The sequence below is a fragment of the Rhea americana genome, unplaced genomic scaffold (genome assembly GCF_003343005.1).
Source record: "Rhea americana isolate MKP2758 unplaced genomic scaffold, rheAme1 scaffold_37, whole genome shotgun sequence".
Taxonomy (NCBI): domain Eukaryota; kingdom Metazoa; phylum Chordata; class Aves; order Rheiformes; family Rheidae; genus Rhea; species Rhea americana.
Genome location: NW_028186501.1, coordinates 4198208 through 4219637, shown reverse-complemented (window position 1 = coordinate 4219637; position 21430 = coordinate 4198208). Strand labels below are relative to the sequence as shown.

General features: G+C 47.6%; 1 protein-coding gene across 1 annotated transcript; it reads right to left on the bottom strand.

Moving 5' to 3' along the window:
* Window positions 1-7669: 7669 nt before the first annotated feature.
* On the bottom strand, window positions 7670-20969 carry SLC25A48 (solute carrier family 25 member 48). The gene is made up of 8 exons (XM_085312819.1): window positions 20902-20969; window positions 19842-19885; window positions 17388-17459; window positions 16058-16310; window positions 14792-15040; window positions 13193-13326; window positions 10224-10353; window positions 7670-9664 (listed from the first exon to the last, which is right to left on the bottom strand). The coding sequence occupies exons 1-7, from the start codon at window positions 20948-20950 to the stop codon at window positions 10231-10233; spliced, it is 924 nt and encodes a 307-aa protein (XP_085168945.1). The 5' UTR covers window positions 20951-20969; the 3' UTR covers window positions 7670-9664; window positions 10224-10230.
* Window positions 20970-21430: the final 461 nt, after the last annotated feature.

The window sequence follows — 21430 nt, the reverse complement described above, 5'->3', positions numbered from 1 at the left end:
GCCTTGCAATGCAGTAAAGAGGCTTCTCTGACGGGTAGGTGTCGCTTGAGGAAAGAGCTTTTGGCTCACACAAAGCAACGTTTCCTGTTTCCTAGGCCAGCACAACCCCATGGCAGGAGCTAGAACTGTTGGAYTGAAGCATCTATCCCATCACAAAATAACGGGTGTGTAACACTTGTGGGACAGTTCTCAGATGGCTGAAGAAGCAATTTTACCATGGTTTTAAAGAGCAGAATTCACAAGCATCTTTGATTCCGCCAAGCTTGTGTAAGGGACATTGTAAGAAGCCATGGGGAGAGTGGGGCAGGGCTCCGGGAGTGTCTGCTTCATTCTTGTTTTCAAGGAAAGTGTGTCCATTAGAAGTAAAATTTTGCCTAGTAGCTGGTAGGCTGTATTGTTGCAAGAACTTTACAAAAATGGGATAATACAGTTCACTSATGGACCTCTTTTCTCTTTAGGAATAAAGTTGCAATATAGTTGCTATGCTCTGTAAGTGAAAATAATTGGTAGCATMAACTACACAAGAGGTACATAGTTAAGCCCTTCCATACATGAGACGTAGTTATATTCCCCAGGCAGCCAATAGACCAGATCTGACATATTAAACATTTCATCACAGAATTAAAAAGGCCAAGCCCAAATCTCCAGTCATCTGCGAGTGTATGAGCAAACTTGATTTTGCATCTGTTAACTTCTTCCTGTGCTACAGCCCAAAAGGACAAGAGCTGTATTTTTCTTACCAGTTCAGAATCAAAGTGGTAGAACTTGCAAGGAACGAAAGGAAATGGCCTAGGTGAGTGCTCTTGATCTGGCAGTTGGGAAACCTACGAGATTTTGGAAAACAGAGAACTGCTCCTTGCAATGTGAAGCAAAAAAACAAAATTGTTTTTTCCTGTCTTTAGGCTAGAGTGTTAATTTTATTAAGAACGTTTGCTATTAGGCTCAATAACCCCTTCTGCTTGCCATTTCTCTGCGAGTTTGTCCATACACACTTCATTAGACCTAATGCAGTCTCTACTCTTGAAACCTCCACGCAGTGGGGAGGATAAAAGGCAGCATTTTCYTTGAATTTGTTTGTTGCCAGATGAAATTGGGTTCCCAGTTCTCATTGACAAAAAATGCCATAATTAAGAGAAAATGAGCAGTGTGATCGTGAGAAAGATCTGGGATAAGGGTTAAGAGTGGTAATCTCGGCCTGAGAGGAAAACTGTCCTTCCCTTCATCCCATTTGAAGTAAGTAAAGAAGAAATATCATCGTGAGCTGCTAAGCGAGCCTTGTGATTCCACCCTGGAGTCTGCAGCTGCTGGCGGTGCCAGTGCTATCTCCATATCTTTTCATCTCCATTTAATTGCTTAGTGAGAGGCTTCTTGCACTGTTGTTCCTCCAGGGTAAATAGGCTCCTAGAGAAGCTGTCTTATATTTRCAGTGAATTAGAAATCACCAGCAGTCACACAGGCACAGAAACTAACTTTCCATTTATTGATTACAGCAGTARTGGATTAGGCACATGACTAAGTGGCACTGGTTGTGCGGCCTCTCTTGAGAGTTTAGGCTCTACTGCAGCATTAAAAGGCTGATCAAAGTCCATGGAAATCAGTGCAAGTCTTTTTAATGATTACAATTGATTTTCAGTTACATCCTGAAGAGTTACTACCTTTCTTACTTTTATAAATTGTTTTAATTAATTTTATWTTGAAAGTCTTCGAATTTCGGATGTTAGAATAATGTGGTAGAAACTTGGGCTAAATTAAAGATTTATAATGATAAATGTTTTTCTACTGAATCTTTAAATGGGGCCTTGGGGATGAGTAGTTTATGCTGCTCGAGATTTTTTGCTTGACTGTAGAGAAGAGTTCTGGTTTGTTGTTCTATTAAGGACTTTGGGCTGGATTCTGATCTTTCAGCTTTTTACCTTCTTGCATTAATAGAATCTCATCTTAGATGAATCAGCAAGTATCAGCATTAAATGCAGTGACTTAAAATAAAACTACTTTTCCCTTTTATCTGCCACTCCAGCAAAAAAACAAGCTTTTTTATATATAATCTTTAAACAGTTTTGATATTTTAAAAGTCTTAATTTTAATGACCACCTATGACAACATATTTTCATAAATATGTTGCAATTTGTGTGTTAAATAAAAATCAGCAGATTATATTTAGTTGTCATTTTCAGGTACCTGATCTCCCCWTGTTTCCTCTCTCTTAATCTCTCTGTGAGCAAACAGAGCAAAGTGTAGAGGTGAAATAGAGGTTTTTGGACTGCCACTCAAAAAGCTAGAACAAATTCATCATAGCTAAAATCCTAACTTCAGACTGCATCAGGTAGGAAGGCGACTGTTTCAACCCACATCCCTCCAAGGCCATAAAACCGCAGACTACGAGCCTCGAAAGGCCTCTTGCCAAAGCGTGCAGCCGCTGAGGTTAAGCCTGACGCTTTCCTTTCTGAAGCTTTTTGTTTTCCTTCAAGCTTTGTGGCTGGGAAAATCTCAAATTCCCCACRTACTCCAGGATGTCATCAGTAAGCAGCCGAAGGCGAGGCCAGGGCAGAGAGCTCCCTACRCTGGCCGGGCTGCCAGAGCCAAGCCATCACCAGCCCGCTGTGCCGGCTTAACCTTCAACTTGCAACTCAATGCCGGACAAAATTGTAAGATTTCAGCCCAGAACAGCTATTCGGAAAAGGTGAACACAGAAAACTCAAGTATATTGCTGTGGTCTTCTACGGGCAGCTCCCTCTGGCTCCTTTGGAAATCCTCATCTAATGTCCCATATGTTTCTGGTTTATATGTAAGTATTTACACATGTATTCTCTTCTAATGCCTGCTGACTGAAAATGCCTCCCAAATCTCRTTGCAAGTGAAACTTCCAAGTCAATATTTTAGCCTGTATTGGGGATAGTCAGCATAGATGTCAGTCTCAAGAGAGAATCTGCAGCTCGCTGTAGTGTTTCCAAGAAACTCTCTATAATTTCTTTATGTAGAAAAAATGATTCCCTGCAGATGAAAACCAAAGATAATATACAGTTTGGTTTAAGCTTGCTGGGTACACTTACCAAGACGCAACAGCTTGCAAAAATCACACATGAAAAGATGCTCTTAATAGTTTGATTTTCCAGAGATAAGGTGGAGGGTTTTTTTTTTTTTTTTTTTTTTTTTTTGTGCTTTCCTTTCAAGTAAAGATGACATATACTACGGTAGAAATAAAGGAAAATAGAGTCATGCTAATTCTTCCACAAAAACCTGAACAAGCGTAGTAACATTGCCTATGATACAGAGATGTAAAACCCAGATGAGCTCGGGGAAGACTCCAAGCGCTGGCTGTGGCCCATGGAAGGGGGCAGCAGCCCTTCCCGGGAGCCCACGCATGGGCTACAGGACTGGCTCAGGGCTCGCATCAGCGTCTGGAGGTGACAGAGCCCTGTTATTTTTGGGGGGGCTTTAGTCAAYTTGAAACCTTTTAAACTAAATAAGCAGAACAATGAGTGGTGCTCAGGAAATAAGTGAAGTAAGGGAAATGGGGTTTTCTGGAGAAATAGTGAAAATAAAAGAAACATTTGCCAGTATTTTCAGCTATCGGGAGAGAGAACAGAAGCCCCAGGAAGGCGGCTCGGCTGGCTGGTTCTGCTGAGCTGCCCCAAAAGGCGCCCAAGCGAAAACTGATGCTTGTGAGCCACTGCTGCAGCACACGGGACAGGACTGGGGCTATCGTCCCAGCGTTGTCCGTCACGGACACCAATGGTGAGTGCAAGGGCAAACACAAGTTGACCAACCAGCTCCACAGGGAGCTGCAGAACAGCTTCGCCAGCATGAATTTCCATGCTGGACGCTTTCACCATGCAAAAATAACTTTGAGAAGAAGCTCCAGGGGCACCAATCTTCTGGAGAATTACTCTATTTTGAACTGAGCCCCCTGTGTGGAATTAGCAGGGAAGAAGGATAGACAGCATTTCTTCTGGGAACAGCCCAGGAACGATGGCCTTCCAGCCTACAGGCGCTGGCTCCCAATCTCTKCAGGACTTCAAAAACTGAAGCATTTGCAATTTACAGCTGCAGCTGGCAGATACTGCAATTTGCTATGGCTGGCAGAGATTGCAATTTGCTGACCTSGCTGCTGCTGTTCCCAGCCTGCAGTGAGATCAGTGGTGGGTAACTGTGAGCCTAGGGAGCAAATACCTTGGAGCACGTCTGAGAGGGACCTTCAGAGCTATGCATTGTCCCTGTTTCATGCAATAGTACAGTCATYGGAGCTTTCTAGGATTTTCTAGCAGGGGAATAAAGCTTTCCATGCTGCAGTAATGTTTAGCAACAGCTGAGGCATCTAAAAGCATGAAGCCCGGAAAACAATATGCCAGCTGTACTAGCTTTGTACATGTTGCAAGTGCACCTCACGCCCAACAGTCTCCAGAAATAAGCAGAGGAAAGCAGGCACTGGCAGCAAAGCTCATCAATTCCCTTATCTTTTCTAACTTTTCCTGATTCCATTTTGAGCATTACTAGCATATTCTGTCCTCACTTCAGGATCCCCTTTTGTGGGTCTAACTGCTTTCATACCATGAAAGATAAACATTACTGAATAGCTCTCATAGCAGAAGTCCACTCACCCTTCCTTGTTCCTCCTGCTGAGAGATGACCCAGGGTTCTGGATTTTGCCCTCAGAGCAGCATTCAGCAGAAGGACGAATGCACAGGACAGACAGCACAAAGCACTTACTCCATGGCTGCAGTGGCTGAACCCACTAARCAGCTTGATTCTGCACGGGAACCCTTTAAAAACCTGTTTGATGGAAAGCTGTTTGATGGAAATGCAGCAATCAGAATTAGTAGAGTGAGCACAGATATTACTTCACACCTAGTTGCATGAGTAAGAATAGGCTGGCCTTCTTCCAAAGGAGTTGGCAGGATCTGCTAGGTTATGGCTAAAGTAGGCCGTGTGAATGATAAAATGCTTTGAAATCTGGGGATGTAGACTATGAACTGGTCCAGTCCATGAAGAGGATCTATGCGAGTCCTGAGGTTCCTGCACCAGATGATGTCCTAGTAGGTGCTAGTCTTAAAGCACTGGGTGGTTGTGGCAGGACAATCTCTTAGCCTGTGCTTTTTCAATTGCAAATTCCTTGTTTTCTCAAAACCTTTTTACTGTAGGTAACCTGGGAGTGTTCATTGCTTTCTCTATAATTAAAGAGATTTTCATATTCCTGTCAGAGAGTTGGTCATCTACAGTCCAGTAGACCTGGTGTTCCCCCTATACTATCAAAAAATTATGGATTTAGCCAATGCTTTRTATCTTGCAGTGTAAACCTCATATAGGAATGCTGAGACCTACTTAAAAAGATATTCTCCTTCTGCTGTATGTATGGCACTTAACAGGTTGTTTCAGTAATGTCTGCCTGTAGTGCTGTAGTGGAACGGGTAGTTTAGGAAAACTGCTTTGGAAATTACTGTAAGTAAGTGMCTAAATTTTCCCTCATTGTATGGCTTAATTACCTTTGCAATCTACCTCCGGAAGGATACTCTGCGTGTTACTCATCCAAGTTGGTAATTATCAGTGAGTATTGCTATAGCTGTATATAGAGAAAGAAAATAAACTATTCCTATTTAGTTCATATTAAATTTAGCAGCTTGAACTTCCTATTTCTCTCCTTGGGTGTCACCATTTCTTCTGACTATGCACTTTAATTTTTTTTTTCATGGATACAAGACATGCATTGGCTTTCTTGGCTTACATTAATGCAAGGAGAGTTTAGGAGAGAAATCACCACCATAACATCTTGTTGCTTCCTATACTACAAAATAAAGAACTTTAGACAAACTGAGGACATGCGTTATGTTTAGTGGCTGAAAAGAGTGCCTGCTCCTACCTCACTGATTACAATTAAAAAAAAAGAGAAATTCAGATGGGGACTGTGATCTCGTCTGCCCCCACAGTGTGAACACACCACATAGGGCCTAGGAGGGTCTCCCTAGATGTGAGAAAATCTGTCTGGCTCAGAGCCATCCCAGCCAGGGTTTTAGACRTGCTAAAAACCACGGGAGCCACGTTCCTATCTGAGCTGTGAGCTGCAGGCCAGGCTTAATCTCTGACCAGGCTTATCTTTAATACAGGCTTCACATTCAGTGATGGTTTCTTTGAATTCAGTTTGCATGGTGCTAGAGAACATGCCACTGGCAGCAGATCAGTGTGGCCACAACGCTTTATGGTCTTTATGCCAAATTACATTGACRGAGGGGATTTTTGTGAAGTCCAGGGACAAAAATACCAACACATGAAATTAGTGCCCCATGCAAGGGATTTGGAACAGTTGACTAAGTATGACTGTTTGCCTGCCAGGTAAGGCATTGCTTTAAAATCAAATCAACAGGCCCCCTAAGAGGATTCCTTAGAGACACTAATTTCTATTGATAGAAAATAATAATATCKCTGAAAAATAATGTGTTTGATAGATTGAAAAAAAAGGCATTACAAAACACAGCTGTGTCAASTTTCTCTGAGCACAAGTTTCAGTTGCCATCCTTTACGTTCTTCCAGATGTGGGACTGCCCCAGCTGTGGGGTTCGTCCTACCCTCTCTTCTGAGCTCCGGTCCCAGGCGCCAGCCAGTCAGCACCCTGGGGTGCAGGTATGAGGTCCCAAGGCTCAAGAGGCTCCCAGGAAAGGACATGCACATGAGCTGMGTCTTAGCTAAAACCGCCTCTTCTTCCATTACCCAATCCCTGACACCATGGGCCTCATGCACCCGCCTGCCATTGAATCTCTCTCTCAATGGCAYTTACTACTTTGCCTATTTACAATTTATAAGCAAGATTAAATTGGGATCTATTAAGATCCATCACAGTGATGGGTTCACCCACACCATAAAGTGCTATTCTGCAAATTCTGCTCCAAGCCTGTCTCAACACTGCTGGTTTGGGGCAAGAGTCAAACCAGACCTCCGTGTGGCTGTCAGGACTTCTGTCACTCAACAAGTCTGAACAGCAACGCAGAGCAAAACTCCTGCATCAGCCCAGTGTTGCTTTGCCTTATTGGTAGATTCTCTACAGATGTTAGCCTCATGAGGGAGTCGTCAGCTGSCCTGCTGAGAGCTGTGGTTGTGCCAGCCAGGGCATGCCTCCAGCACTTCCAGGGCAAGGAGGTGACAGGCAAGGCCAGGTCACTCTGAAATTACTCTGGGTCACATACTCTCACCTCCGTGTTTGCCCTTAGGGTACTCTGGTCCACCCCATGATGAGGGCTCTTCCATTAGGAGGGAAATGTGGGTGCATTTGGCAGCAAATCTGGACTTGACATGTGAATGGAGCAAGAGAGAAAGGTGTTCTGGTAGCTTGAGCAATCAATGCCGGTGTGCTTCACACGGACTTTCTCTCCCTGTCCTTGCTGTGGATGAGGATGCCATCGTGTGGCCAAATCTTTTTACTCACTTTCCATTTTATTTTCCTCTAGTTATATTAAAAGCTTCTCTCCCCTGCTCTCCTTCAACRCTAGCTGATGCATGGCTCTGTCTGAGAGCTCCTTCCAGCAGGCATCCATTACATCAGTTTTGCCTGAATGAATCTTGGGGATCTATCTCAAAATTGGTTTCATTGTACGGAGAAAATCAGAAAAAAWTATCATACAATTCTGACATGGGCTGTACACACAGATGGGCACTGAAAACACAGAACCTACGGGCAGTATAATTCAGCTCATTGCAAACCTCATCATTTTAATTCATTCATAGTCCATTTTACATAAAGTAGTCAGCTGAAGCAGTTTATTTGCAGTGAAGAAGCAGTTTTTCCAAGTATTATCCCTGGAGTCATATGATATTACACACCTAGAGAACACATTATGTGTATGTATTACAATAGGTAACGTGGAAAGAATGACTTTTAAAATATGGCCCAAAAAAATATTTGTGTGAAGGCTCATCAATTTTATACATATTATTTATTAAAAACAGTTTCTCTTGTTCTTGCCAAGCTCAAAGGAGCTCAAACCTCCTACCCTACAAGTCCTGAGATGAAGCAACACAAACTTTTTTTCTACCACTCTTTAGGTCCTGTTTGGGGGGAAGCAGGGGTTAATCTGGGCCCCAACAGAGAGTTATGCATACTGTTACAGGAGACCAGGGCACCCATTTCTGAATACTGCTCTAGACCCAACTTTTCAGGCACTGTTTGCTGGGATTTGGGAGTCTTCAAGTCTCTTGTCCACAGTTACTGTTCCTCTATTCCTTGAGGGACAAGGATGTAGGAGTTGCTCTTTCCTTTTCCTCCTTTTACGGAACAGAGCTGAATGGCTACTCCAGATGTCTCCAGAAACTTTCATTGAGCGCATCTACTAAAACTGCCATTGTTGGGCTTCTTTCCCAGAGCTTCTCCAGAGGAAGATGGTGAGATCTGTGTGTTTTCCACAAGACAGCATTGTCCCAAATTCTTCTGCGGTGCACTTCCCTCAGCACCGGAGGCTATTACCTGCGACCTCTCCTGCGAGTGCCACCAGAGACTAGTCCCAGCAGAGCTGGTTCTCCTGCTTTTGGCATCAGAAGCCCCATGCTTAAAAAATAAAGCATGGAGATTTTTAACAGCGTAAACAGAAATAGTCATGATGATGCAAGATCTTGAGAGTAAATGAAAGACTGAGGTAGACCAAAAAAGACCTGGTTCTGCCCCTACGGGTAGTTGTATGGGTAGGACTGCAACAAAGAGCTGCAGGTCTGAAGCTGGCCCATACATTTTGCAGCATATAATGTGAGATAAAAYCTGCATCCCTTAAAGAGGCTTCATTAGGCAGTGGCCTTTTAAGGCTGCAAGGTGATGCTTGCAGGATTTGGCTTTTGCCAAGATGGACTATCAAATCAGAGAAATCAGACTGTCTAAAGAGATTCTAGGAAGTCACTGGAAGTCTACAAAGCAAGTTAAGTAAATTAATGGGCTTCTCTCTGTATGAAATACAGACTTGTTTTATTGTTTCCTGAGGAAGAAGGAGCAGCTTAGTCTCCACATTTAACATCCTCTTGTTTTCTCAATTTAATTTGCAGTTTGGATAACAAACTGTAGTTGTTGAAGTCCACATCTTTTAATGTGTTAAGTTGTGCCAAACCGTATGGAGAATTTTGTGATGTAAAACAAAAGCATTCATTCATAAGGGTAGTCATCCATTTCTTTGATCCTGAAATCAAGCTAGGATTTGGTAGAAATCCAGAACTTCCTACATGAAAAGTTCCCCTGCCCCCAGCATGCTTCCCCCTTTCCTTTCTAGGGCGGGAGATCCCTGTTTACAAAAGAAGTCAAACACTATATGCACTTCTTCAGTTGATGTCAGGTGGCTTGTTTTTAAATATACATCACCCTTCTGTGTAAAGAAAGCAAGTTTTTCTATTGGCTCAGTGGAAACATTATCATTGGCAAAAAAGCCCAATGCAGTCATAGTAATTATTAAGGTGCTTTTAGAGAATCGAGTGAAAAAGATTTCAAAAGCAAACTGGATTTGGATTTCGCTGGTGCAGGTTTGGAGCTCTCCAGTGGCCAAGTCCACAGCAGAACAGAAAGTGCAGTTCATAAGCTGAAGGTTTCTGTGGCGACAGGATTCTTAGGTCATATCGCGTGCTGGTAGCAGTGAGGCCCTCACCAATACCACACTGCTAATTTGGCTCAGGAAGGTAGCAGCCTGGTCAGGTCTTCTTAGCTACACTTGTGAAATAAGAAAGAAGGAGGTTTATAAAGCCCCACAGAAAACAGCAAAGACTGCCAAGAATAATTTTGAGCATTTAACTTCTAAAAAAGTTTCTGTAATCAAATATCTGTAATGTTACTCCTTTATACAATCCTAGGTTTATGAAGGAAAGAGTTGATAGTCAGGATTCTTTGATTAGGGTTTAATTTCGGGGCTTTGTGGATGGATCTATGATGGAAAGTATAAAGTGCACAGACTTTAATGAGAACAATATTTCAAAAATTATGAAATGGTAGAGAATATTCTCCTTTCATATTTTCATTTCTGATGCACACTAATCAAGAAAATCACAACAATCAGAATGACTGAAATGAAATTCCAGAAGATATTGAAACCTAGAATTTTGGCAGCTCAGCTAYCTACACCAAATCCCACAGATCAAAATTTGAAACATGTTTGACACTAGAAGTTTAGGTTCCCAGGTATCAGGTTTCCCTCTGACTTTCAGAAGATCTGTACAATTGCAAGGATTAATTTTCTAATTTTAATAATGCTAGAGGGTCTCTATGCGCTGACCTGGATGTTAAGGATTGGTCTCAGTTTGGTCTCTTTTCATTGCTTTGAGAGAAAGTTCATAGCCAAGAAACATGGCTGAACTCGTTGGAAATCCTCGCACTGCATTGACTGTGATGCCCCTGAAAAAGACCTGTTGGGGATGGAAAATGGTTAGAGCATAGGAATATACTGGCTATTTTAAGAAGAAGAAAACATTGAACTAAATCATGATGGAATTTTGAAGAAAACTGTGGCTTGCTTAGGAGATGCTCTCTCACTGCTAATCTTTGCTGACGCATGCACTGTAGAATGAAACCATGATGGTTTGATATCCGTATGCTCCATGTTCCCTACAGACCACCCTCTAAACCTGCCAGCAAGGGCTAGAAAAGGTAGAGGGTAACAAATGGTAGCATGCCACTGGTGGAGAACAGAAAATGGGAAATAAAAAATTTCTTCCTGTGCAGCCCTACCTCCTATCAGTCCCTCTGTCAGTCCCTCCACCCCTTTTCATGCACACACATGGATCATGCTGACAAACCTCCATTTACAACAAGAAAGCGGCTGTGCTTTCACATAGCAACTGCTCCAACTTCTCGGGTTGAGTCTACAGGTGGAAAAGACACTTTGGAACCAGAGAAGGAGCAGAAAAGCTATTAGAAGCAGGGATCTGTGCCTGGTTCAAGCGGAATAAGCCACAGGGAGCTTCTTCAGTGCCTTCCGCAGTCAGCAGCAAGAAGCAGCTCCCATCAAAAGATATTCAGAGGTCAGATGCTCCATACTACCCTTAGAGGCGTCTGTTTCTCCTCTTTGACCACAGAGGAGGGGTAGGGAAGAGTAACACCAGCATCTGGCTTAGCTCCCTGCAGCACCAACCCTCGCATATGAGCACCACTGCACAGTATGTRCAAGGGTGCGCACAGGACCACCCCACGTGGGCCTCCAGGAGTGCTTATTTACAAAATGATGGTTGTGAGGATTGGCTCTGCTGGCTCGTTTCTCACAAAATCACTCCATCAATCAGCCAAGCTAATCATGAATCTAAACACCAGGATTTCAGAATTGATGTGAACAGGAACATCAGCAAAACCAACCCCCCTCCATGTCTTACAAAGGCAGAATTCCCACAGCTACCTTAAGAACGGATTGCAGATCTTGGCTTCAAGATGGGAAGTCTTTAAAGCATCTAACCAGCATTTCCTCTGAAATACTGAGCTCACTAACCACCATATCTTGTATTCAATGCACATAAGGTGTGTTGCTAACACGTGTGCAAGAGAATCAATGCATGTTGCTTATGATTGAATTTGCAATATGAAGCTGGGATGTTATTTACTTGATTTACTAGGGGTGTGTTACTTTGTTTGAAGAGACAACATTTTCTGGGAGGAGATTCAAGGTTTTCTGGTATCCATAAAGTAACGTATGTCAAAGCCAACTTAAATAATAATGAAGATTTATGAGGAAGAGCCCAGAAGCACATATTTTTCTCATCAAAACGAACAAGAGAGCCACATTTACATTTTTTTGTGCACGCCAGACAATTATTTTCACCACCGAGAATGCTGCTCATTAATTCCCGAATATAAACAGCCAGACCTGGGTTTGCCATTTCTCAGCAACTCTCCATCAGTTCTGCATCTCCTAACATGCAGAAAGATTTTTGCTTACGAGAGAAGGGCCTGGTCATCTTACTCAGCTATCCCTCAACCCTCCTGCAGGCTTCCAGGTGCCAAGAAGAAAAGAAAGACTGCAAGCAGCTCCAACCCCAAGAGCAAGAGAACTACGTGCCTGAAATAATTTAATATTCAGGCAGAACAAGGAGGGCAGAGGGCGAGGATGAGGATGGAGAGAGAAGGGAAAATGCATGGAAATGCCCTTTTCAGCCACTTGAAGTCTTACGGTGAGACTGCACGCTAAACTGAACGCCCCCAGCAGGGAGCCTACGTCGAGCCCGAGGCACCCTCACCCTGCTCTGACCATCCAAGGGCCATCTTTAGGGTCGCTGGAGGAACATTTCTCCATGTGCCTGTGCTTCATACGAATGTGACTTTTTTGCCACTGCGCATCAAAAAAGGAACCAGACTGCAAGTTTCCGTGACAGCTGGCGTAATTTAATGGCATGTTGCCAAATATTAAAATCACCGACTTGTGACTTTGCAGGTTATCTTTCCTTTTATAACTTGTTACTTTTCCCTCAGAATGTGAAAATTGGCACTTTTGAGCTAAGAGCCGACACAGTGTTTCGATGATAACTTCAATACCCATTTAATTCAACAGCAGATGCCACAGTTCTCAGTCATCATGCCTTTGCAGCGTTGTAAAGCTGCAAACCTGCAAACCCTGCTTTTGCACCGTTCACGTTTCCCTGAGGCAAGTTTTTCAGGCAGATCAAACATCTTTCATTAGACCAATAGGTATGGCTGAAAAAAGCAGACACAGCCCTTCTTTGCACTTGAAACCGAAGCAATTCTGATTTAGGAGCATTTGCCAGCTACCCTGTTTTGGTGTAAAATGCTGCTAGGCAGTGCAAGTCGCAGCTCAGCTCCACCAAAGCACAGCCCGCAGCGACCAAACACTCCTTGGGTGCAACGGCGGTCCCTGAAATCAGTTCACATTGACTTTGGTGTGGCCAGGCCTTTTACCTCTGCATTTGTAGAAACAGTCGCAGAAGCGAGATGTTTTCACCGCTAAATTATGACGACTCAGATTATACCTACAATCAAACACATTGACATAAAGTGCTGCTTTAAGTTAATAACACCAGCAGACTATGACCCCAGGTCATTCACTTTTTCATGCACCTTATTATTCTCACTGTTATGATTTAGAAAGAATCTGCACTGTAGTTAATGACTGTCATTATTCTAATTTAGAAGTAACTGGCTTTAGTCATCTCATCTGCCTGCAGTTGGGTTTATAACAGCCATTGTGTTTCCCAATTAGAAATTAAACTGTAATACCCAGATTTTACTTCTAATACCACTTACTTTTAAGCCTTCGCTCTGGTAGCTCTGCAAGATACAGTCAAGGATCCCTTTGTACTTGTTGACATAAACTCCATCGGCCTGAAGTCGACTTTTCACGACATCCATYGGAGTAGCAGTCCCCCAGGAAATTGCTCCTAGAAAAAGGCAGACAAGAATTCCCTCCTTATCCTGACACAGATCCTCAGGCTTTGATCACGTCTGGAGGTATCTCAATAACTTCCTCTCTTATATTTTCTTGTTTGAAGCYCAGTGAACTCAGAAATTCACCTCTCACCTATCACATCCTACTAATGAGATTTTCTTATCAGGGCATTCACCCCGCTCAGGCACAGAAAGGTATCTCCGGGAGCAAAGCTCGCTGCTTCTGGAAGAAGCATTGAGACTTTTGAGGTTACACCAAAGCAAACTGCAGGCAGCCCAGATGTGCTCCCCCAGAGGAAACACTGCTGTCACAGAGCTTCTTGGGGATGAGGGACACACAGCAAGAAGGGCTCAAACTATTTCTTGGGGCAACTTCCAAAGAACTGGAAATCCTGCAATAATATTATTGAAGAGCAAATTCTGAGCWGAGAATGCCAAAGAGAAGCTGTTGCATTAGCATTAGGCTCCACTCAGCTGATCCACATTGTCACTCCTGTRTGGAAACTGTTTGCATTGGTTAGCCTGCAGCTGGATGGGGCACCTTGCCTATCTGGAAAGGTAGCSGTGCTTCTCATCTGCCTGAGATCTCTTACTTAATCTCAATCTTGCACACATGTAGCAAATACCATTTTCTGTTGTTCCCTCTTCCCCAGGCATGTCACGTTGTTTCCATTTGGAGAATTTTATGGGCTTGTGAAATTTCCCTGGATGTGGCTGCAATGCACAGCAGCGCCAGCTTGACAAGCRCTTGCTTGGACCTATGTCAGTGTTGGGACATGCTAGCAAAGCTGTTCGGATGAGCCAAGGCTCTGTTTATTTGCAGGAGAGTTACAGTGTTTTATAATCACTACTTGAGCCAAGTAATGGCATGCATTTGGGATCCTGCGATTTAGAAAAGGCAGATAGATGGGCAGCAAGCGTAAGGATGAGTTTATACACCTAAGCTTGCTGGGGTGAGGCACATGGAAATCTGGCTGGCAGGTGTCAACAGAAAAAGCAGTTTGGAGCCCGCAGCGTGGAAGGAAGATGAGTACTRTCAGACTGTTGAGGCACGGCTTCTCCTGCTGCGTGCGGCTAGGACGCACGTCCTCCCGGGACCCGCTTAACAGCTTAACGCGTTGTTCTGGGGCGTATTGGCTGCCGTGCATCACTCACAACACGATGCAGAGACTGCCGTGAAATATCCAGGGGACTTAACGCACCAGCCATTTCTCATCTTGCTGGCTGATAAAGATCTGCTAACGCAACTTCCATGAAGTCTGTCAAATCATAAAGCACAGGCACGAGGCCAGGGGATCTGGCCCCGGGTGAGGAAGGTGGTTCAGCCCCACACCTTCTCCTCGGGGCCGGTAACACGGGGCAGCCCCTGAGCCACCTCCRTAGGGCAGCCCTGTTAAAATTCCTATTGCTGTTTTGCCATTATTGGGGGGGGAATGAAGAGGGGGGGAGTGAGCTTACCTGCAACACCGCCTGCTAGCCACACAGAGGAGGGATTAGGGGAGATGGATCCGTCCGGCGTAATCCATCCGCAGAAAAACGCGTAGGGGATGAAATACAGACAATACCCAGGAACATCTCTCAGAAGCATCGCTCCCGCGCCTCGGTATAGTCCCGCTATCCCCTCTTTCTGCAAGACTGTCCTGAAACAGTGAATTGGGCCTCTGTATACAGGAAATCCAGGAACCGTGGGCTTTAATTTAACGTTTGCTGGGAGAAAAAGAAGAACAAAATAAAAGGAGAGGGAGGTACACAACTGTTATTATAACTATATACACTTTAAAAACAAACAAACTCCCCACCAAAGAGCAGACAGAAATCTCTGCCGTTGTTTCTTTAACTGCAATCAATAGCCAGTGTAGGGGGAAAAAAAAGGAGATATGTAAGGAGACTTTGTCCCATTTTTWAAAGAGCTTAGACACCTCAGGACAGATTTTCTAAGACACATTACAGGTAGGCACATGCCTAGTGAGCTTTCCAAACCAGCCCCCGTGCCCGGTTCCCRTGGGTTTTAACTTCACCCGGAGCCCAGCTGCCCCTCTGAAGGCACCTCGACGCCTTTCGGGGTCCGACCCCTCAGCCTTAGCGGACGGCGTCGCTAAGCGGACGGGAGGGAGGGAGGAGGCCGACGAGGGGCCGCGGCCACTCCTTGCTGTGCTTCTCCTACGCACGTTGCAGGATCTGGAGAAAACTCGGCTCCGAGGGGCTGCCGCAGCCGCCGCCGGCTCGCAGCGGGAGGGGGGAGACGCTCGTCCCATTCCTTCCCGTGCCGGGGGGCAGGTTTTGCCGGCGTCTCGCAGGATCTGCCCCCGGGAAGGCGGCGAGCTGGGCTCCCCAGGAAGGGGCTCGAACCGAGTTCGGCTTCGGCACCTTCCTTCAAAGGCGCTTCCGCCGGCAGCGCCGGGCAGACGAGCCCTCGTAGCCGCGGGGCAGAGCCCGCGCCCGGCTCCAGGCGCCAACCCCGGCCCGGCGCGGGGGGCAGAGCCCGCCGGTCGTTCGCCCCGCGGCCCGGCCGAGCAAACAGCCCGCGGCCGGCAGCCCTCGCCCCCGCGGCGGGGCCCGCGCGAGAGGCCCCCCGCCGCTTCCACCTCGCTCACCCAAACGGGAACGGCGGCAAGAGCCGCCCCGTCGGGGCCGTGGCGTCCTCAGCACCACCGGCGAGACGCGGGACCACAGGAGAAGGGTGGTGGGGGGGGGGGGAACCAAACCCTCCTCTCGCCTTCCTACCTTGGAGGAGCGGCTGTGTTTGCATTTGTAGCCTTATCTTGATCAGGTCCACGGGAGTGCCGATGCCGACGGACACGAAGCCCGCCACGGCGCTGGCCAGGGCCATGTCGGAGAGCGCGGGCGCCCGGGCGGCGTCCCCGTAGCGGAGCTGGCTCAGCAGCCGCTGCGCGTTGCTGAAGACGCCGAACACCACCGAGTTGTAGACGGCGATGCTGGCCAGCGGGAAAGCCATGCCCTTGAAGAAGCCGGCCACCTGGCAGCGGAGCAGAGCGAGGGTTAGAGCGGGAATCGGGGAGGAAACCGCTTGTTTTTTTGCTTTTTTTCTTTCTTTTTTTTTTTTTTTTTGGCTCGGCCGACGGGCTGCAGCGAGCGCTGCCGTCCCCGCGCCGTGTCACTCCCTGCATCCCCTTCACTCGTCTCCCCAAGGAACTAGGAACCGGCTTTTGTGCAATATGAGCCATCGAGCAATGGATCTTTCCCTCATCCCCGTTTTCACATTTCGATTATTTTGATCCCCTGCCAGAGCTAATCGGCTGCGAACTTCAGCCTCCCAGCGAAAGTCCCGGGAACGCTGCCTGCGGAGCAGCACGGAGCGACGTGAAGCCCGGCTTGTCCACGGGGCCAGCAGCATGAATCTGAACCGCAGATGTTTCTTGGAGCCAGCTCTCTGCACGTGTTTAAGTCAAAGCTTCTAATGACTTGTAAAGATGAGGCGGAATACAAGAGCTTTTCCAGAGCATCAGAAAATATCTAGAAGTCCTTCTTCTGGCCAACTTCTCTCCTGGAATCACCAAAGTCAGCAAAATGCCTCCAGTGAAGAGCTTGGCCAGCAGGTATTTTAGGAAGGGGCCACAGGCTGCTAACCAATAACAGATGCCTAGAGGAAAATTTAAGATGAGGAAAAGCATTTCTCTGGCCTCCTGTGATGTGAGGCTGGGACTGCCTGAGCTAGGGCTGGTATTCCCGCGTTTACAAGCCCTTGATGGATTTTTCTGTTCTGAGTTTCTCTAATTGCCCATGTAAATCTTCAGCATCCGTGACATGCTGAGCCAAGGTGGATGTAACACCCCACCTCCGGGGCAGACTTGGTAAGTGGCGTTTCTCACTCCGTGCCAGGGATCTGTCTTTTCTCTGCATCCTTGCTTCAAGTTAGCAAGAGAAAAAGCCGTGGGTATTTGCCGGCTCTGTCCTGCACTGGGCTTTGGATGCAGTTGCACCAATTGCACTGCTCTCTGCGCAGCTCCCGCTGCCGACACCAATTTGGTATAATTTCTACGTATATTGATTTTCATTTTTCACCAGCATATTTTAAGTAAAACAAAGTACTTACAGATTCATTTCTGTACACAGTGAGAACACAGTTTAGTGTATTTCCATATCCTTGTCCAGCTTGCAAACGAGTCTGTAAAATACATTGATGAAACACAATTAAAATCACATGCTTCCAGCCCGGGGAAAGCTCACACTATGTAAACAACATGTACTTTGCTTAGACAGTGAATCCTCGCTTGGTCGTGAAGAAAACAGAGCAATAAAATAAGACATATATGTATCCGCCCTCCTCGAACTTTGCCAGAAGCTGGGCCAAGCAGAGCCTCGGCAGTCCGAAGCCTCCAGCAACATCTGGACTCCACAGCTGGCAAGCGGCAGCGAATCTCTACGGCAGCCGCGAGAAGTGGCCTGCAAATCRTGACAAAGCCCCTGTTATTCCGCACACCTTCCCCTTCCTGCACTCGCCTGCACCTCCTGTCATTCAAGCCGCTTACAAGCGGGCCAAAAACAAACAAATATTTGTTTATTCACAGCCTCCTGCTGCTTTCCCACCCGCTGGGAAATGCCCCAGGCTCCGCATCTCTGCCCTCGCTCCCGGCCCCACCATGTGCACCCCTCTCACCTCCGCTGGCCTTGTTTTTTTTTTCCTTTTACACAGTAACCAGGTACTTAGAGTTCAAGTTAATRTGTCTTTTTGGGTAACCAAAGGCAGCGGAGCGGCCTCCCGGACTGCTCCTTGCAGACTTGCTCTTTAGCCGAGCGGTTGGTGTTAACATGCAGTGCTCGATTCCCTGCTCATGGTACTATAAAAGCTGACTCCAGTAGGGATTTCCATCAGGAAAATTGTTGTTTATATACATATACATATATATGTGTGTGTGTGTGTGTGTGTGTGTGTTATATATTTATATATATAAGGTGACAATTTTCCCAATGGAAAAATATATATATTTCAATTAGTGCAATAGGGCTGTCAGGCTGCCGTGGCTGCTGTCCCCACCAGCCAAGGTGCCAGCCTGCCTGGCTGTACCTCAGCCTCCCTGCAAAGCCACTTCCACCAGCTGCTCCTTACAGGGAGGGTGCGAGAGCAGCCACTGCAGTGCAGAGTTGGGACAGGGCATACGGAGACTTGTTTCTAGGACAGAAGGGAAAAGAAAAAGCTAGTCGTCTGCTAGGGAAAGCTAAGGCGCTTGCCTACCCGCTGCCTCRGTTTCTCTGCAAGGGAGGCACGGGCATTGCACCTGAGCAGCAAGCACAGCCTGCCCTTCGGAGGAGGCATTTCTCATGCTTTAGTATCACCTTCTGCATTTGCTGGAAGAAACGGAAGGATCGGGACAGTCACTGCAGCTTCTCAGCCAGCAGAAAAGGGTGAAAAGCAATCKAGACAAGCAAATACTGCCAGCACTTAAAGCAGGTCCTAGGTGATGTGGGGTGCACCCAGCCTGGGCGGTCCGTGCCCCATCCCTGCGTCGCTAGCTGCTGCCCATGCCCAGCCCCAGTGTTGGCGTTGGAGCATCCTTTCCCTCTCACCAGCGGGAAAGGACCTTTGGTACCCAGAGCAGCCAGGCATTGAAGAAAGCTTGACCTGTTCCCCACAAATAGAAATGATCGACGGCAAATTGAGAGTTTTCACACACTCTAGTGGCTTTTCTAATATGGTATTTTGGCACCTTCATTGCTCCCTGGGCTGTTGCCCTCAGCAGCTGTGCAGAAAGCCACCGAGGAACATTATCTGTATGTACATCGATCGTGCTCTCTCCCACCCCATGGTACGATGATCAGCTCTTGGGTCTACCACCTCTGGACRCCAGCCTGGGGCTAGCAGCAAGGCTTGGCCTCTAGCTCAGAGTCCATGGGTGCAGGAGGGCACGCAAGGCCAGGAAAGATGGACAGAGATGCATATCACATCCTACGAAAGGGGGAAGGAAGAAGATGAGGATCTTCCTTTGCACCTCTGTATCAGTAGAGACTGTCAATGTGTCAATGTCTACCCTTGGAACCGGTTGGAAAATATCTTCTTAAATCTGTCTGTAAATCCTTCCTTCTGAGGCACATTTCTCTTGCAGAAATAGCAATATTGCCTCTCGTAGCCCTGGGATAACAATTTCWGCATTCTGCCCTTACAGCATTGCCAACATAAGGAAAACACTTAAARATACACCTGCAGCAAAAGCAAATAGTTTTCCCCCTCTGCCCTTTGCATGCTCGCTTGTGGCAAAGTTCAGTAYGATTCTGGCAGAACTTTTCAGTAAATTGAACACGACATGCAGGCTGGTTTGCATCTTCAGCGCTCATCCTCACCAGAGGAACTCATACGGATCAGACAGGCCTTTTGGATGCCACTTTGCAACCGGCGCCAGAGAGAGAGATGGACTGCGGTGTACAGAAGCGTTTCTAGCAAGGCGAAATCCGCCCCGCTGACAGCAAGGGCCGCGAAGCGCCCGGACAGAGGCGACCTCCCCACCTGCACGTTTTTGAACGCTGCCTCGAGGCGGCGTGCCAAGCGTTTTACCTTAACCGTGTCCAGGGGGTGGCCCACAACGACGCTCGCCACTCCTGGCGGGGGAAAAGCAGGGTATTACACAAAACACTGAAGCAGCCCAAATCTGAGCCCTTTCTCCAAAAATTTATGTTATATAAAATGTTATATATATGWTATGTGTATATAAGTGTTATATTTCTTGCCCACGAGCAACTCCCATTTCYCTTGAGCTCGCATGAACTCACGCCAACTTTCACCCTCCCAGGTGGTGAAATCCGGGTTAGACGCGGGACTGGTGGAAACCGCCGCTGGCTGTTTGCTTGCCCAGACACGCCGTCCTGCTGCCACGGGCGCACGTGGCGAAGCGGAGGGGTGGACAGGGCAGACGGGGCGATTCCACCCCCCGCGGCCACTGCAAGTTGCAAAAGTCAAAAAAATTGGCTCCTCATGTAACTTTTTGGCAGAGGCTCTGGGTTTTCTTAGACTAAGTGAGCACATTAACCTTGCCCGCACGGGTCAGGGTCTGCAGGCTGCCTCACACCTCCCTGCCTCTTCCCGGCGCGCCGGGCGCGTTGGCACCCTGCGTGCTGCTGCAGGTGCCCCGCTAGCAGCATCCGCAATTTCCCACCTCTGCAGCACTGGCTGCATTTTAGCACTTTACGGGCTGTTAAACACAACTTGAATTTCTGTCCGTGCAAGATGTACCACGTTACCAGGGTCTCTTTGCTTCCCCCCCCCTCTTTTTTCTCCCCACCTCGATACTAATGCTACCCATTTTTCTGGTGCTTGCAGCAAACTGCCCGGCCGAGAGCCCCTGCTGCCGGGGGGCCGCGTAGCGCAGCGGTCTCGCACCCGCGCACGTCGGGCGCGGAGCAGAGCGATGCGACGCCGAGACGCTGCTTAAACTCAACACGCCGCCCAAGCGGGATGCAGCCCCGCTTGCGAGCGCAACAGAAGCAAACGCCCGCGCAGCGGCGGCCGCCTCCGCCGCCCCGAGCCGCGGCCGCGCCGCGGTTTAATTCCCCTCGGCTCCTCTCCTTGCACCTTGCCCGGCGCGGCGCTCCCCGCCGGCCGCCGCAGCGGTACTCACCGCCTACCCAGCCGGCGACGAAGTCCTGGAGCTGCACGCTGCTGCCCATGCCGGCGCGGCGCGGCGCGGCCCGGGGGCGCGGCCCGGCCCGGCCCGGCTCGGCACGGCCCGGGAGGGGGGCGGCCCGGCCCCCGGCCCGCACCCCGCGCCGGCGCTTAAAGGCAAAGCGCGGCGGCGCCGCCGCCGGGAATTTCCCTCGGGACGGGACGGGACGGGACCGGGGCGTTGCAGGCCGGCGAGCACAGGCGTCTGTGCAAATAGCAATTCTCAGTCGTCTAGCCTGGGAAAAGCCCTCTGGCAAAACAATTATTAAAATTAAAACTATTTAAAACAGCGACATCTCGGATCCTGGGTTTGGTCATGCAACTTTTAGCGATACTCGTTATTCGGGCCGGTCACACGTGAATAAGAGACTCACAATCAGCAGCGGGGGAACCAGCGCCTGCATGCATGGGGGGGGGGGGGGACTTCTGGCTGAGCCTGCCTCCGGCTGCAGGTGGGGAGCAGAGCAAATATTTCTGCTGAGCCA